Source organism: Ambystoma mexicanum, chromosome 12 (assembly GCF_040938575.1).
Source record: "Ambystoma mexicanum isolate Mex_15411 chromosome 12, UKY_AmexF1_1, whole genome shotgun sequence".
Classification (NCBI taxonomy): Eukaryota; Metazoa; Chordata; class Amphibia; order Caudata; family Ambystomatidae; genus Ambystoma; species Ambystoma mexicanum.
In genome coordinates, this window is record NC_090936.1 from 495086676 (window position 1) to 495105383 (window position 18708).

The 18708-nt window shown below is 44.9% G+C and overlaps 1 protein-coding gene across 1 annotated transcript in view; it reads left to right on the forward strand.

Moving 5' to 3' along the window:
* The window catches only part of STRA8 (stimulated by retinoic acid 8), a 244635-nt gene that overhangs the window by 103354 nt on the left and 122573 nt on the right, over positions 1-18708 (forward strand). Inside the window, exons 4-5 of the mRNA XM_069627700.1 lie at positions 12153-12305; positions 17285-17570. Of these exons, the coding sequence (XP_069483801.1) occupies positions 12153-12305; positions 17285-17570 (439 nt within the window). The remainder of the gene's footprint in view (positions 1-12152; positions 12306-17284; positions 17571-18708) is intronic.

Below are 18708 nucleotides of genomic sequence, written 5' to 3' on the forward strand. Positions count from 1 at the left end.
CAATTTATTACAACCACTAGTGCAAAAACATCTACATATCTTCATGACACCACACACTTTCTTAACACATTAGAAAGTCAGACAGATCTACACCCTGAGTGGACATTGTTCACATTGGATGTACAAAGTCTGTTTACTTCTATTCCACATGGTGAGGGCTTAGAAGCCCTTGGATGGGTCTTACAGGAGGAATACTTCCAATCCAAGGAGGTTTTTGCATTAGAACTCACGAAAATCATACTGTACAATGATTATTTCCGTTTCAACAAAAACTACTATCTACAAATATCAGGAACATCAACAGGGACGTTATTTGGGGGTCGCCAGGGATCTCCTTTGCTACCCCTGAGGTCTCCATTGCTACCCCTGAGGTCTCCCTTGCTACAACTAAAACAACAACAAAAAGATTTTAATTTTTTATTTTTCAATTTAGGCTCCTAGGCTGTGGCCAGCCTCATGTGGCTCTTTGTTTCGGGCGTGGCTGGCTTTCTTGTTCAGGCCTCTTTAAAAAACAGGGGTTCCACAAGTGTAACACTTTGAGCAGTGACCCTAAATAAGAAAGAGTAGGAATAACACATCATGTGTCTTTGTGAAATTCTATTCAATAATTGTTAGACAGATTAAAGGTTTATTTCAGGCACACTTCATGGGGTGAGTCACTAATTTAGTCTGTTCTTAAACACCTCAAATTCACAATGCAGACAAAAACTTCCAAAAAGCATTTAGAGTAGAATAAGCATCCATTTTGGACTATGTAGTTTGCTTTTCGCAAGTCGCAGTTATCGCATGTTATTTTCTGCCTTTGTCTCTGTTGCGATCATCGCAAGACATTCCATGTCGGTGGCCTTGGTCACTTGACAAAATCCTTGTGCCTAAATGCTTGTGTACAGTGTAGAAATGTTTGACCATAGCACATAAAGTGGCTCTTGATTTCATTGTGCCACAATTAATGCTTTGTTGTAATGTGTCTATCTTTCCTATTGCCATGCCATGCTGTTCAGGATGTTTGTTTGCATGTATGAGGTAACGAGTGCCCAAGTACGGGATGCCATGTGAGTGTGCTGGTTACCCTGCGCTACTCTAAATTCTTCAATACACAGTTATGAACCCTCCTAATGGTATGTATTTTGCCAAGCTCTGAACCCTTAAATGTAGATCCACGCAGGATTGATATGTGGCCAACTTTGCACCAGACCTGCAGATAAACTGGCCTGTTGTTAAATCTCAGTTACCAGTTAAATGATATCCACTACATAGTGTAATTTGCTTTTTATCTTTGAGAACATTCAGGCATGTAATTGCTCATTTTACTGTAGCTGGTAAGATAGCTCAGTGGCTTGAGCTCTTACTGCTGCAATGTGTGTGTGATCTGCAAGTTGCAGGTTTGAATCCCGGCAAGGCCAACTCAGCCTTTCATCCTTCTGAGGTTGATTAATGAGTACCAACACACGTTGCCGATATTGTATGTATATTTGTTCTATATAAAGATGACTAAGACAGGCAAACCAACGCAACAGTTCTAGTCTTTGGAAACTATGTAATCATGCAAAGCAGTTTAAAACCGTTCCAGCTGACAAGCAGAAGAGGAGAAATCTGCAGACGCTGGGCTGCACAGTGACCTGTGTGGATGGCGAGCACCACACTGAGGGAAAGCAAGCCATGGAAAACAGTGAAGAGGAGATTCCAAACAGCAGAGAGAGAAACCCAAGTGCAGACGGTTAGTCGCCCGAGAACACAATGCAGCAGGAACCAATCACTTCAGAAAAGGGCACATCAAAGGTACAGCGGTTAACGGGATGCACACCAGGCCAGCAAGTTGAAGTAAACCGAAGTGAAGGAATGCAAGATGCAACCGATAATCCCAGGGAAGACACATGGGTTACCGGGTTGCCTGAAAGAAGGTACTGCTCCATATGAATTAAGCGAGAGACACAAAGAGAAGCCAATGAAGATCTGAGGAGCATACCACAGATGGGCTGTTGAACCCATATTTCAGGGAAGGAAGCAAAGTATTGATTAAGTTAAATAGCAACCTGACATTGTAGAATCTAGCTGGCTTGCTCTTGAGTACCTCATGCACGCATTTAAACCAACCTGAGGGCTACACGACCATCTTGAAAGAGGCAAAGGGGCCATCTACTTGAACATCATGTGTTTTAAAAATATTCAATATTTCTGTCTTTAGAAAGGCCATGATCCCACAAAATGACATGAAGATGTGCTACGCAGATGTCACTGCTTATAGAAATTCCAATTATCAGGTCTTTATTTTAGCTTTAGTAGCTGTTTAGGATGATATATTGAAAAATGCAGGTGAAGGTGCATTAATTTTGTTAATTATTTTGGACCTATCTGCAGCATTTGACACATCAGACTTTGATATATTGCTGTCTAGGCTCTTAGAAGTTACTGGTATATCCGAAGATGCACTTAGTGGTTTAGCTCCTTTTTAATTGACTTTGCTCCTTTTTAATTGACTGTGATAAATGTGTCAAGCCAGTGAGCTGTATTTCCATGTTTTGTGGAGTTCCTTAGGGCTCCTCTTTGTATCCGCTTCTCTTTAACATCTATATTTAACCACGTATTCCTGTCTTTAAAATATCAATCTTCATTATCACTGTTGTGCTGACGACACACAGATTTTTGTGCGTGTAATACTTTCTGCAGATTTGCTTCAGAATAATGTTCTTTGCACGTCTGAAGTATGCCAGTGGATGATAACGAACAAAGCTCAACTTAATCCTGCTAAGACAAAGGTTATTCTTCTGGGGCCTAAATATTTGCTGGCTGATTCAGCACACATCCCTTCTCCACCTCCTCTGTTTGATTTTCCCACATCTTTTGCACATAAGGTAAAACATTTGCGCTGCTTCTGACAATCCAATTTGGGTTGTGAACAGCAAAGTGGATTTATAGTACAATCTATCTTCTGTACATTACTTACTCATGCCTTGCCTTTTTTTCGCTGATCAACAATTCTGCAGTAGTTAGCACTTTGGTTAATTCCAAACTTGATTATGCAAATGCTATTTTAGTTTGCATTTTGCAAAGACAACTTCAATGTCAGTCCAAATTCTGGCGTCAGACTTATTTTTTGTTTCGATTACCAAAGTTTACTTCGGTTTCTTCTTTTTGAATCTCGCTCCATTGGTTGCCAGCCAAGCAGAGAGGTGTATTCAATATACTCTGCTTGGCTTTTAAGTGTGTCCATGGACTTGTTCCCCCTTATTTGTCTGATGAGCTCTCACAGGATTACCCTTGCTACTCTTTCATGCATGTGCCACCTTTGACATCTGTTGTGAAGTGCTTTGCTCGATGGATCGATGCAAGCTAGTCTGGAATGCATCAGTTAAGAGAGAATGTTGGAAGGTGCGAATGTTGATGTATGAGGGGATGCTAGTTTGCTAGTGTTCCAACCCAGGCAGTTGGAGATATGTGGGCTGGGTGACGGGAGCCAGTGGTTTCCTCTAATGTAACTTAAGGACTCAAGAGCAACTGGAATAAAGGATCTTACATATACCTCACATGAAGTGTCTGTCTTCATCATAACAGCGCTGTATTTTGGAAAGCTCTTAAAACTCGACTTTTTAGATGAAGTTGTTATTTCTTCTTGTTTTTCTCTCAATAATCTTCTTTTAGTTGATTTTCTGCGCTCAAACTGTAAAATCTGCGCCCAGGTGCATTTAGTTACGCCTGGCTGCGCGTTATACATTTTGCAAATCAAACAAAGCTTTTTCACCATTCTATTGATCAAATAATTTCCCAAAAATACTCATAAAAGTCTACCCACAATGAAGGGATCATAATCTAATATGGTCCCTCTGATCTCACAAACCATAGAGAATCTTCGATAATAATAAGGTGGTCCTTTCAATACACCCTAATTTGTTCTCAACAGTTTTTTCAGACATTCGCATCAATCAAACCATTTTCACTTCTCTATTCTTTTAGCTGCCCCTTCCTCTCTGGCTGAAAAATCAATGAATACTTCAAATGTGAGGACAGTATGAAAACAAAATAGCCCTACGTCAAATATGAACTTTAAAATTCAGGTTCTCAGCTTCTAAGCAATCCATTTCAAGATGGATAATAACTTGCACCTCAACATGATATTCGAAAGCCAATGATTCAACAGCCAGGTTAACTAGAGCTTGACAAGATGGAAAGTGGATAGTACTGCTCTAAGAAGAAGCATTCTTAGTGCTGAAAACTGTAAGGCAACGACTTGGAAAGCTATTGATATTTGCTATGTTTATTACTGCTTGGAGTCAGATTAATGGGTAGATGCGCAAGTAGGTTCGGCATCTTTATTAGCTGGTAAGGCGTGTGACGATGGTTAGACTCTCGCTTTGATATGTCTTCCTCATCTCCAAGCTGTCAGAGGATCCTATGATGTAGTCAGAAAAGTTACTCTCCTGCTATTCTTATTCAGCCTCAAAGGTATCTTAATTCATAGGTATTTTAACAACATTTTTAAGCAACCCTCCCACCTCCCCTAAGATTTCAGGGCACAGGGGAAGATTTAAATATGAAGGGCAGATAGTCTTTTGCCCTAACGCATGAAAAAAGAAACTGAGTCTCAACTGTCACCGCAATGAGAATCAATGTATTCTTGGAAAATATAGCAATCTGACTGCTTCAATTTGTTATACTCCCTTATGATAATACTAATTTAGTGGACGTTAGCAGGAAATGGCCACGAAAAAAGATAAAACCTGATTTGGAATATACAAGCATCAGTCCTCAACTCACTGTTATATCACAGACAAGGCATTACTCTGTCCCCTGAAGCAAATAAATAGGTAACGCTCTGCTTGAATGCAAGGTAAGGTATTACTTCTCAAGCATTGACAGTTGAGATTAATATAGTGAGCAGGAGTTAAATGTAGACTTAGTTAACTCCCTGCAACTTATCTCAAACTGACAGAAAAATGGTCAAGATATAATAGGAATGCCTGAGAAAACAAAACCTAAGAAAAACAAAGTAGTGAGTGATAGATATACTAGAGCATTTACTTATTAATCACTGTGAATTTCTCCAGAGAACATTCTTAGCTGATCTGTGCAATTACAGAAGAGGACTGATCATATACAATCCTGCCTTGACCCTGCCTCCAAAGGGAGAACTCCTGCTAGAGATGCTTCGCCACATCCCTTTTGCACGGTAACATAAGCCACAAGCTTTGCTAGGCCTCATCTGTGAAGTGCATTTAGAGTCTCTAGGCCTATGTCTAGGCATCGCTTATGGGGACCCACTGATGAAACCAAAAGGTAATAGAAATGACTGAGCCAACTCTTCGTTGCCACTGGCAATATCCGTAGCATTACATTGAATTGATTTAATCTCTTCTGTGCCATTGCAGAAGAGGAGCAACCATAAATAGTCCAAGCCTTCAGCAAGTTGCAGACACATTCCCTGTCCAAGGGAATGCAAGCAAGCCTGGGCTTGGTTCAGCATTGTTGTGCCACATCAGTGAAATGTATTTTTAATATTTTTTATTTTTTAAAACATATTTTTATTATTTTCATGTATCAACATCAACACAATAAACATCCTTCTCCCCCCCTCCCCACCCACTCCTCTGGAAGATGAGGGTCCCATTCGGTTTTGTTTCAGGGAAAGCTTTACGAGCCGCAAATGTGTGATATTCTAATATTGTGCGGGCACCATTGTTCCATGTAGTCCGACTTTAGGTACTCCAGCACCGGTCCCCATTCTTTCGTGAAGATGGTCTTCTGATCCTGAAGCTGGTGCGTTATCTTTTCCATGGTCACTTGCAACCAGACTTTATCTAACCAGGAGAATACCAAAGGCGGATCTTGTTTTTTCCAGTTCTGGGCTATAGTCGCCCACACCGCGATGACTAGGCCCATGAAGGTTCTCCATTGGGATTTGTGGAGTTTTTTGGCCTGCGGGTCTATGAGTCCGCACATCCACACCCGTTCGTCCATGTGGTCCGCCCCAGGAAAGATTTTGGTCATTTCCGCTTGCACTTCTCTCCAGAAGCCCTTTACCACCCCGCAGTCCCACCAGATATGTCTCCAAGTGCCTGGTTCCCGGCACCCTCTCCAGCATTGGTCCGACAATTTCGGGTACATGGATTTGAGCCTCTCAGTGGTGTAGTGCCATTGCATGACTATTTTGAGCCACATTTCTCTTGTTTGAACCGCTCTGGTGAGTTTCGGGATTCTCCCCCATAATTCTTCCCATTGCTTCCTGGTTATACCTTCCCTTAGTGTGCCTTCCCATCTCCTCATATATGCCCATTTGATTTCTTCTTCTGTCGTATTGATAAACTGATATAATGATGACACCAGTTTTTTGTCTCCAGGGTTGGTTATTATGTAGTTTTTGAAGGATGTTAGGTCTCTCGAGGCCGCCTGTTATATCTCGGGAGTGGAAAGCCAATGTTTCAATTGCTCATATTTATACCTTTCAGCGTCCGTCAGGTTCCACATTCTTTTGCATTCCGCAAATGTCCTTATTTCATTGTCTTGGAACATTTCCCCGATTTTCCTACACCCTGCTGTTTCCCAATTCTCAAAGGCCCCAGGCTCTAGTGCCGGGGGGAACTGCGGGTTCCGACAGATGGGTGTAAATGGGGCTAGTGGGATGGTCGTAAGCCCCTTCTTGGTATGGTCATCCCAGGCGCTAAGAGTAGTTCTCATGACCTCGCTGATTCTGAGGTTTGGGTGTCTATATTGTTTGTGTTTCCACAGCAGGTCCTCCAGAGGGGTCCTGGCTACAGCCCTGTCTTGTAGTGCCCATATTGTCCTTTGGTCTTCTCCCAGCCATTCCTTCAGAACCCAAAGCTGCGCCGCTTGATAACATTTCTTAAAATGTGGGAGAGCTAGACCCCCTGCCCTGATCGGGGCCGTGAGGATAGCTCTGGCCACCCTCAGTGGTTTTCTATTCCAGACGTATCCCGAAATGGCCTTGGACAGTGCTTTAAAAAACGAGTCTGGGACGGCTACTGGAAGGGCGTGAAAATAATAAAGGACTTTGGGGAGTATGTTCATTTTAATTGATTGGATTCTTCCCCACCATGATACCCTAAGCGGACACCATATGTCTAGTTCATTCTTCACTCTTGTCAGTAAGTGTGGATAATTATTCTTATATAACAGGTCAACCTTACGTGTGAGGGTCACCCCTAGATATTTACTACCCTCCTCTGCTACTTTTAGCCCATGAGAGCCCGCCAGTTCCACAACTTTCCCTTTATCTCCCTCCAGGAGTACGATCTCTGATTTTTTCCTATTAATTTTTAAGCCAGAGATCTCCCCGAATTCCTCCAATTCTCTCAGGGCGTGTGGTATGGATCTCTCAGGGTCTGCCGAGCCAGCAGCATATCATCTGCATATGCAATAACTTTATGCTGCTTGCCCGCCATCTCGATCCCCTTTGCCCCTACCGATTCCCTGATCCTAACTAGGAGAGGCTCTAGGAAAATGGCATACAGGAGCGGGGAGAGTGGGCATCCCTGTTTCGTACCTCTTGTAATATGCACCTTCTCGGTGACTTCCCCGTTCAGTGCAATTCTTATCGATGGAGAATTATAGTTGGCTTTAACCATATTGATAAAGTGAACTCCGAACCCCATATGCTTTAGTGTCTTAAACAATATGGACCATTCTACCCGGTCGAAAGCCTTCTCGGCGTCAAAGAAGAGCAAAGCCGCTGGTGTGTGAGTGATACCTATTTTTTCTACCAGATGGACAATTCTTCTTAGGTTATCGTGTGTTTGCCTACCGGGGATAAAGCCTGATTGATCTGTATCTATCAGGGTTGGGAGGAGGGGGGATAGTCTGGCCGCCAGTATCCTGGTATATATTTTTGCGTCCAAATTAATCAGGGCTACAGGGCGATACGATCCCGGGAGAGTGGGGTCTTTACCTGCCTTATGGAAAACCAAGACTTTCGCCTCGTTCATTGATGGGGTTACGTTTCCTTTGTCCTTGAATGTGTTTAGTAGCCTTGTCATAATTGGTGCGAGTATGTCCGAATACTTTTTGCAAAAGGGGGCCGTAAAACCATCAGGACCTGGTGCCTTTGCAGACGGGAGGCCCGCTATTGCCCTACGGACTTCTTGTTCCGTGATGCAGGAGTCCAGTAACTGTTTGTCCTCCTCTGAGATAGTTGGGAGCTGTAGGGAATGTAGGAACCTATCTTGCTGGTTCTCATCCGGGTGTTCTGTCGCATACAGATCTTGTAGAAAGCCTTGAATACCTCCCCTGTGCCCCTGTTGTGTGTTTGTGTATTCCCGTGTATGTCTTTGACGTTCAGGATCGTCCTTGATTTCTGGTTTTCTCTGAGTTCTCTTGCTAGGAATTTGTCTGCCTTGTTGGCCATGATGTAATAACGTTGCTTTAGGTAGAGTAGGGACCTCTCTGCCTTCTTATTGTGCAGCATTTCGAGCTGCCCTTGCATGTGTTTCAATAACTTCTTGAGAGTTCTCGTGGGATGAGCTACTATCTCCCCTTGTATATCTGTGATTTTCTTTTCTAGTGTCCTTTCCCATTCGTAGTGCTGCTTATCTTTAGCTGCCTTTAGTGCTATAATGTGACCCCGAGTTACTGCCTTGAAGGCTTCCCAAACAGTCTCTAGGGGAACATCTCCATTCTCATTTTGTTCAAAGTATTCTTTAATTTTGTCCCCTACTGCCTCCCTCATCATCTGATCCTTTAAAAAGTCGGACGGTAATTTCCATTTCCAGAGACCTCTTCCCTTACCTGGCGTCTGAATGTCCAGCCAGAGCGGAGCATGATCCGACAGTGCTATAGCCCCCATATCTATTCCCTGGATCATCCCCAACAGTCCCACCGACACTCAAAAGTAGTCTATTCTCGACATCATGTTATGGACGTGCGAGTAATACGTGAATCCATTTGCTTGCCCCATCTTTTCCCTCCGGACATCCTGCAGAGCCATCTGCCCCATCTTTAGTTTAAGTTGTTTTGAAGGGGGTCCCTGGCCGTGTGTCCCCCCAGCACTTCTGTCCAGCTTTGGTTGCCAGGCCAGGTTTAGGTCTCCCCCCAGTATTATCTCTCCCTTCGCAAATCCCTCTAGTTTCCCCAGCGTGTCTCGGAGAAATCCGTCTTGCCCAGAGTTCGGTGCGTATATTACCGCAAGGGTGAGCCGGAAACCCTCTATCGCACAGTTTGCAAATGCATACCTCCCTTCCCTATCAGCCAGCGTGTCTATGAGGGTCGCCTCCAAACCCCCTTTAACTGCATTAAACACACCTGCTCTTTTATTGCCCGCTCCCAATTTCCCCCAACATTACCCAACTTCCCCCAACCGTTATCAGTAACACAACTTTGATCCCGAGGAGGGCCCAGGCACCTAAGGTTGCTAGGGCATTGCGCCTATCGCTCCTTGCCCTCTCTGGACTCGGGGTACTCTTTGCGGGGGGTCCTAAACTCTGCATCTTCCTTCGTCCTTGGCTAAATCCCCGCCGGGTCCCCCGCCCGGCCGCCAGCATTCTGATATTCCGATAGTCCTATAATTTTCCTACTCCCGCCTACTCCATTCTGATAGCAAGCTATCTTTATAGCGAGAATTTTAACTCCTATTTCCTCAGTGGGTGCCCCGCCTTCCCCCTGCCGTTATGCTTTTTTCTTCGCCGCACATCCTCCCACCCTATCAGTCTCTTGTGTGCATCTCCCCTTGTCCTGGCCCCATCAGTGTCCTCCTCCTCCGCTTGCTGGCCCATTATATGCAGACCTTCCTCGCTGGTGGTCACTCTCCTCTGTTTGCCTTCCCACTCAAATAGTAGCCCAAAAGGAAACGTCAATTTGTATCTTATTTCTTTTGCCACCAATTCTCTCACCAGGGGTGTCATCTGCCTTCTTTTTAATAATGTCGCCGAGGCCAAATCCTGAAATAATTGGATTTCCACTCCATTCATCCTTATGTGGTCTAATTGTCTCGCCTTCCTTAGAATCTGCTCCTTTTGAGGATAAGATGATAGGGCCGCCAGTACATCCCTCGGGCTTTCCCCTGGTGCCCCTGTTCTTTTCGGACCCACCCTGTGGACTCTATCAATCCCAATGCTCTCTGCATCTTGTTCCTCGAATATGTCTCTGAAGACTTCCTGCACGGCACACTTTTGGTCTTTATCTGACACCGATTCAGGCATATATTTAATGCGGATATTAGATCTACGGGAGCGGTTTTCCAAATCTTCACACTGGATTTCAAGGTTATGGGTTAGCCGTACCAGCTGCTCCTGTGTTTCGATGTTCTGAGTCACTTCCTCCTCCACATTTTGCACAATTCTTTCCAGGGTATCTGTCCTTTCCTCCAGTTTAGCCACATCTATTCGCAGTTCTTGGACGGCCTGCTTCATTTCATTCCACATTGAGTTAAACTGTTCCTGTACCGTGGACATAAACTTGTCTTGTAGCTCCACAAACCACTCCCTCATGTCATCTTTAGTTAGTGGAGAGGAGGTCTGGGATTGGGGGGTGTTGTGCTTTGAGTGCTCTTCTCCTACCCTGTCCTTAGCGGTTGGCGGCCCCTCTGCTGACCACATTTTAAGCAGATTAGTGTCCTGACAGGGAGGTTGCTGCGCTGGTTGGGAAGCACCCCCCTTCCCCTTCACCCTCGACATCTGTCCTATTTGTCGGGTCCTGGCGTGCTTCTGGGTACCTCCCGGAAGGTTGAGGCGAGGGAGCTAAAGACGCTCTCTGTGGATTCCGGAGGGTCTTCCCCCCCTTCCTCCGGTGGGCCGCTGGCCGTGCTGTGTGGGTCCTCCTCTGTGTGGGGAAGATTGCAGCACTTCTCTTGCCTTCTTTGGGTATATTGGTTTACAGACTGTGGTCTTATTCCTCCACCCCCGAGGTCTCAGCCCCCCCCCTGCGTTCCCACTCTGTGCTGCGAAATGCATGCTCCACGACCCGTGCGAGGAGCTGTGCGTTGCTTATGGAGTCGCCTCCAGAGGTACGCAGCAGTGGGGTGCCAAGCTGGCGCTCTCACCTCGTTCTCTTGGTCTCGTCTCCTCCTCAGGCCGTGCGCCTCTGGTTCGGGGGTGCGTCTTGTATCTCCCGCTGTGTGCGGGCCCGCTCGTTGGTGCCGTAAGGTGGAGCAGCAGTTAGTTGGATACCGTTCGGGGAGTCCCGTCCGCCTCGCCGCAGGGGGGGAGGGGCCGCACTGCCCTCGCCGCGTCAGGTCCCCTGGAAGCAGGTTGCACCCACCGGGTGCCGTGGACAGGCCCCCGTGCGGGTGTGTGTCAGGGGGGCGCAGGAAGCCCCTCAGCTGCTGTGTCTTCCTTCGCTCCGTCCCCGTCTCCTCTCACCCTCCTGAGTTCCCCCACAGGAACGGCCGGATGTCTCGGTGGGGGATGGGCAGGCGTGCCTCTTCTATGGTTCTCACCCCTGGGGGGGGGGTTATGCTGGACGAGATTCCGTTCGCTGGTGCGCCCACCCCCGCATATGTGAGGCGGGATGGGACCCGATTCAAAGAAGACCTTGGTTTGCACTACTGCACTTACGGGAACCTCATTTTGAGCCTAAAAATTGAAAGGAAGATATTTCTGTGTGATATTGTCAGTATGCAGTGCTGCAGTAGTACCTTTGATTAAAGAATATACAAGGAAACTGAGAAAAAAAAAAGTAAAGTAAAGGGAATGCTGTAGGTATGCATGCATATGCAACAATGCAATGCCTGACAACCAAGCTCAAACAAAAAAGGGGGATGGGATTGGTGAACAAGTACAAGTATTGCTGAGCTGCAAAGCCAGATAACATGAGTCAGGGGACATGAGGGAAAGGCAATTGTTGTAAAAATACATGGCACTGTAGAGCTGGAATGCCGGGCAACATTTTCGGAGATGTACACCAAAGTGATTGGTGTACGTATACATGGAGTCGTAGGGCTGCAATGTTGGGTAAGTGAAGTTGTTAGACAGGCAAGAAAATGGGGCTGGTATGAAAAGGAGCAGAAGTGTGGAGCTGCATTTCTAAGTAAAGGGGAGAAGTAGGAGGTGGAGAGGTTAATAAACAAGATATGTGTCCTTGTTTATAGCTTTTGCCCATCTGGACCAGGTCCTGAATTCAGAGCTATCTTGATTCCCGAAAACACACTTCCTTAAGAATAGTACTTCACACCATTCATGCCTGATTTTTGATCACTAATGTTGCTTTTCTAGCAATGCATCCTGTACAGAGACCAGCAGAGAGAACCCATCTGTGTCCAGATGTCGGATTAGAGAATACGAGAAGAGCTCAGTGGAGGAAGAGGGAAATCGAGAACGGACTCAGCCTCCAGTCAACTCGTCTCCGGATCTGATGGAATTTGAAAGGTAAAACGTGTGGGATAAGTGGCAGCCAGTCATTGCCGTGGGACTTGGGGTCACGTCACCACTCTTTGTCTTCCTCCAGGCTCCTGCTGTGTACCTAAATCCACCACCTTGCAGTCAAAGTGGTAAAGCCCGAGGGAAAAGTGTGTCATAGGCCGCTTGGAGATTCAGCACCACTGGTTCCCAGTACACATATGTCCAGCATGTCTTTGTGGTTCTCCTGTGAAAGGCAGCAAGTAGAAGAGCTGGTCATAGTTGAGAGAGTTCAGCACTGCCACATTCCAGTGTCCTTCCTTTCCACTTGCCCTCCCCACTTCCCCAGTGTGCTCTCCAAGCAGTGAGGCTGTGTATAAAGCTTGATTATGGGTATGCAGTGCTCCATTGCCCCTTCTCTATCTGCATTACTGATCCTGCTCTCAAAGACAGCGAAGCAAAGGAGCCCTGGCAGGGCTGTGGGTGTGCAGGTGCAAGCCAATCCTTGGATGCTGTCGGCTTTTCAGTAGTGCCAGTGCACAGGAGAGGAATGCAGCATCACTGTTCCTTCGCTCAGGTAGACTGTTGCCGCAGTTCCTCTGGAAGCTTCAATGCTCCCCTGTGCTGTGCTAACTAGGCACAATGGAATCATGCCACCAAGTGCCAACTGGGCAATTCGTTCCTCTAATGCTAAATGGAAATAATGAAGCCAGGACTTGCTGTGCTTAATAAGCCTAATGAAATATGGCCTTGTGCCAACTGGCTATAAAGGAATATGTACCTGTTGTGCTACCTGTGTATAATGGAATCACTCCAATACGGGGTAACTGGGTGTAACGTTAACATAACTTGCTGTGATTACTATTTAAATCGTATTTCGACTTTCTGTGCCAACTGGGCATAATTGATTCCTGCCATGATATCATAAATAAGAAGAATGGAAGGGGTGAGTAGGGCATAGTGAAATGTGGCCACAATGTGTTCACTAGGCCTAACATGAAATGTGCATATGGACATATGAGGACAAATAATGGCATGTGGTTGGGAGTAACGTGTGCATGATGTATATGCCCAGCATATAATGATGGTCTAAATAGCCAGGCTATTCATGGCAAAACCTGGTTTCTGGTGACATATCCTAAGGTATCCAGATTAAAGCACAAGCTAAGCCAGTGTGCTTATACAGCAAGGGCCGCAACTGGCACCCCTGCCTTTGTGCACCATTCACTTGTGCCAATCAGTCCTTTTCTCTGCCTTGGAAGTGCATTGGTCAGTATATACCCATTAGGAAATTATCTTTCAAAGTGCAGGTTGTACGATCAGCTCTTAACTGTCATGTGTCAGTACAAACTCTACTTGCAGTGTCGGGCCCCAACCCATGCTTGGAGCCTTTGCGTCATGGGTACATGGTATTGGGAAGAGCTCTGCAACCTCCTGTGATCATTGTCAAGATTTCATTGGGCCAAGGAAGGGTAGCCAGGTTTGAATTCCGCTTTTTTCTACACCACCTTCTCTCAGTGACTTTCTGCCACAGATCACCAGCCCCAGGAGGGACTCCAGTCCTAGGCCTCTATTTCACTGCTTCACCTTATTACAACTCTGTTACCGTAGATTTCATCAAATAAAATTTCACCTAATGAGATTTCACCAAATTTATTTAACCGAAAATGGTAGGTGAATGGTATATGTGTAATGCATAATAGGTGGGGTGGGGGTAAGGATATAAGTTAGGGTAGGCAGGGGTGAGGATGGGCTGCGGGGGTCTCCCCCCTCTTTATATTTTTTAAAAAGTAGAAAAAGTAAAAAGTTCATTTCATTTTTCAGTGAAATCGATCCGGTGAAATCTCCATTAGGTGAAATATTTTTATAAGGTGCAGAAGGAGAGAAAACTACTGATGTATTGGACGTTGACTGGCGGATTGGTGGGCTTAAACTACCTGGTAAGCATATGCCAGAGCTTCAAATCAAAGTTATTTTTGTTCTGCAAGAGGTGTTCCAGTCCAGATTTACATTATTATTTTATTTAAAACTGAGGTGTTTCCACTGTTAGGCTGTTCAACTATTTTTCCATTACAGATACCGTTATTTGTTTGGTGGGTGAATGTAAAATGTCTTTGATTGCTAAAATTAAGAGGGTCTCCTTGGACTGTACATTGTACTGTTCAATTGCATTGTTAAATTATATTTTTATAAGATGCAGAAGGAGAGAAAACTACTGATGTATTGGACGTTGACTGGTGGATAGGTGGGCTTAAACTACCTGGTACGCATATGCCAGAGCTTCAAATCAAAGTTATTTTTGTTCTGCAAGAGATGTTGCAGTCCAGATTTACATTATTATTTTATTTAAAACTGAGGTGTTTCCACTGTTAGGCTGTTCAACTATTTCCCCATTACAGATACCGTTATTTGTTTGGTGGGTGAATGTAAAATGTCTTTGATTGCTAAAATTAAGAGGGTCTCCTTGGACTGTAAATTGTACTGTTCAATTGCATTGTTAAATTATGATGCAAAAACATTTGTCAAAATTTAACCACTGGCTAGATTGACCCATCCATTATGCTCGGTTACTATTTATCATGTTTGACATGTATGGCGGTACACACCATGTAGTTTTACCTGATCCCCTTTTTGGTGTATATTGCCAACTGAATGGGGAGCTGATGTCTAGGATTTTACTTAGATTGAAAGTGTTGTTGTTTACTAAATTACAGGCGCCCTTAGAAGACTTGATTATGGCTTGATCTGAGCTGGGGGTCAGTTGGAATGTCATGATTGTTGTTTTAAAGGCTGGCCACCCCCTGGAGCTGACTGGCAATTGATTGGTTAGAGAGGAGGTGGGACTAACAGTTGAGGAGTCCTCCCAGGATTGGGGTCCCACACTGCATTCTGTTGACTACCAGGGCCCTGCTGCTGTAGGAACTAAGCTGCAGGGCATTTGGTTGCCTTTTGGTATGGACTACTGACCCAGTCAGCGGTGCCCCTTGCTGCGGGTAGGGTAACGCACCAATGATACAGTCAACTTCAGAGAGGAAGCTTGTGGAAAGAAAAGGGGATCCTCACGGAATCTTAGGGTCCTGCTAGGTTGATACATTGCAGCAAACCTAAAGATGGTTCATTGCCCAGCATCCTGATGTCCAGAGGGCATGGAGGACAGACACTGGCAAAGTCTGCTCCCTGGGCTCTGCTGACTGAGGCGCAGCTCTGGTGCTCGTTGTTGACAGCACAGAAGGTCCACCCCGTGTCCATAACTAGCATGCCGTGCAGAATCCTGTAGAATAAGAATTGTGGCAAAGGAGAGCCATTTGGATGCTTCGGCTGTTGGACATAAGCGGGACAAATACAGGGCCCATGATGGTGGGCTTAGTTTCTTCAGATGCTTTCCAGGAAACTAGGGGGGGTGACACCACAAAAAGAGGCACCTGGAACCATAAGCTTGTGTGTCTGGAAGTTGTCCCATGTGCGACAAACAGGACACTGACATTCAGGGCTAATGGACCACAAAGAATAACCAGTTTTTTGGAGTTATGATATTAGTGGTTGGTTGCAGTGGCCGAGTTAAATGTTGAGTTGTCCACTTATTTATTGTTATTATTCATAAAGTAAGGATGGAATGGCGGTCCGTTATTCAGTAGACTAGGGCTGTCAGTTACCGGTGGGTTCCTCTCAGTGCGTTATAGGTCTGTCACACCGCTTCACCGCTTCACAATGTGAGGGTGTGTGTGGGGGCAGGGGGATTGCGAGTATGACGTCCACAAATAGCAAGGGAATGACATCTGGTGGCAATGCCATATTTGGGGTGTAGTTCATTAATGCTCAAAGCGTACAGTATTGATGTTTAAATGTTCTAAGGGCAAAATATAAAAGCTGATACAAGTTCACAGTGCAAATGGTCTAAATGATTACAGGGTGGAATGTTTCTTGTGTTTCTCTGCCAGTACATCCATCCCTATGTTTGATAAATGATTACAACCCTCCTTGCATTACACAGGTTGCTTCAAGGCCTAGGCATATGTTCCCATCCTAGCGCTGGTCTGGGGACGGGATACATTGTATAGTGTTTACCCCTCTGAGATGTGGTCAATGACCATCCACCTCCTAAAGAAAAAACACCTGAGCTACACAAATATTTGACTTCTGGCTTGAACCCTATCTACCAAAATTGAATTATGATCAATTGGGTTTCATATGGAATCGCCAAACGTTTGACAATATCACAAGGGTGCATTTATTCAATTACGTACACATAAATCTGATCAATCAGGATCACGGTTTAAATTTCTCTTGCCTGATGCGCAGAAAGTGTTTGCATTGTTTGGAAAACAGTAAAATAGTGCAAGAAAAGTTTGGCTTTGGCCTCTGATAACTATGTTTATCATGTCAAGTTATTCCTACAACCAAGCTTTAGGTTAAGGACATTTTGTCCGAGATGATAAACCTATGTGGTATATTCTACAGTGGTGCCCTTTTATCCTCTGATTCCCCACCGAGGTAGCCCTTTGCACAATGCATACAACTGAACTACTCAATTCAGGGTATTATGCTGCAAGTCCCTGTCTAAACTTTCAAGTAGCTATCCAGTGAGATTCAGCACTTTAAGAAGATCTCTGGCTTTAAGACTAATGATAAAAAATCCACGGCTTTGAATAACCATACCCCTGACATCTACATTAGGGTGCTTCAGGGTTCCCAAGAATATCAATGGTTGGAGTAGAAATTGCAATGCTTGTGAGTAAATATAATTATACATTCAAAAATGCAACTCCTTTACATATGTGGTGGACCTGCCTGGCCGTAAATGTGAAATAGATAAAGGTCTGACATATGTGTGCTGCCGGACTCGCACATCTCAATTTTACAGCTCAATATGGTAACAGCTCAGTTTTACTCGGAAACTGTTTCTGGTTTAATGTGGCAAGTGTGCATTACGAAAAGGAGTGAGCCTGTGGACTAGGGGTGAGTGTGTCAAGATAAGTTTACCCTTGTTCTCCATCTTTTCACATTTACAGGTACCTGTACTTCTATAAGCAGACAGTGGATTTGCTAGTGGAGAACCAAATTGTATCTGCTGGGGAGGTGACTCTGCCAGTAGTTTCCAGTGCTATTTCCCACCTGTGGCAGGGTCTTCCTGAGGATCAAAAAGCCAACATTCTACAGTACTGCATCCGACAGGAGAAAATACCAACCCCTAAACTGCCATACACTGAGCCAGTGTGCACGGACAGTTGTGTAAGGGGAAGTCAGGCTGACAGCCAGGAAGCCAGTGGATCCCTTTTGTCATCGCCTCCTGAGGAGGTAACTTGTTCTAATAACAATTATATCTGTATAGCTTGGTAAGGAATGAGTAATGCTTTTGCACATTTGAGCTTGTTTGTACACAGTGAGGTCCCTCATGAAACATGTATGGTTAAACATCTGAGAGTTACTGACTGTATCTATATTTTTGTTGGTCAGTGCATCTATGCAAGCCAACTTTGGGGCAGTATGATTGGGACACACTTTATATGAATCGAAAGGGAAGTTTACATAGCGAGACAGGCTGTAGGCTGGACAAAGGCCATTGCAAACTCCACAGGATATTGTGTGGGAGCCACAGTGTTTGGAATACATTTTTGAGAATATCTTGATTTTTTACTTGCATTTACCTCTGTATTTCTATCTCAGCAAAGTAGGCTGGATATGCTTCTTTATTTGTCGTATCTGTAAATAAAATATCTAATTGGGTATTTGTTTCAAGTAACAGTGTAAACAGTTATAACAAATTCCCACGTTGCTGACTGGGTGATGTAACTGTGGTGACACTGAAGTCCGAGTGGCACCATCATCTCTGTGATTGAGGCCCCAGAGGAGTTAAATAGGGAAGGTAGGAGCAGAGTACAGTTGGCCCCCATTGCCTTGGCTCCTTGGAGAGGAAAAGGGGATAGCCGTACCTCAACAGGAGTCGGTATAAAGTTTAGCATGAGTTGCAGCAGTTTAGAGTATCCCTATAACCAAGGTTGGGTGAAATTACCACTGACGAAAAATTGGCGAAATTTGCCACCAATTCTGTTTTGCCGGCAGGGCATTTTTTCCACAGTTGTCACATTTTTTTGCAGAAGTCTTTTTTCTCTTCCTGAAGCGAAACATGGTATTTTCCCAGTCCCAAAGACACCTTAACCTAGTCTCCCTCAGCCTTTTTGGGGTGTTTAGAATCACACCCTATCTCCCCCTCCCCAATCTTGAGAAATACTGAGACGAGTAGGAGGCCACTGAGATCTATGAAGATTACCCCTGGGAATAACATGGTGAAAGCAAGGGCAACTGACTGTAGAAAACACTCACAATGTCCCGTTGATAGAGCCAGGCAGAGTCAGGCATCCAGTACTGACTGTTTCCACCTGACTCCACAGCTTGTTACCTATATAAGTTGCAGCCATGATCAGATAAATGGGCG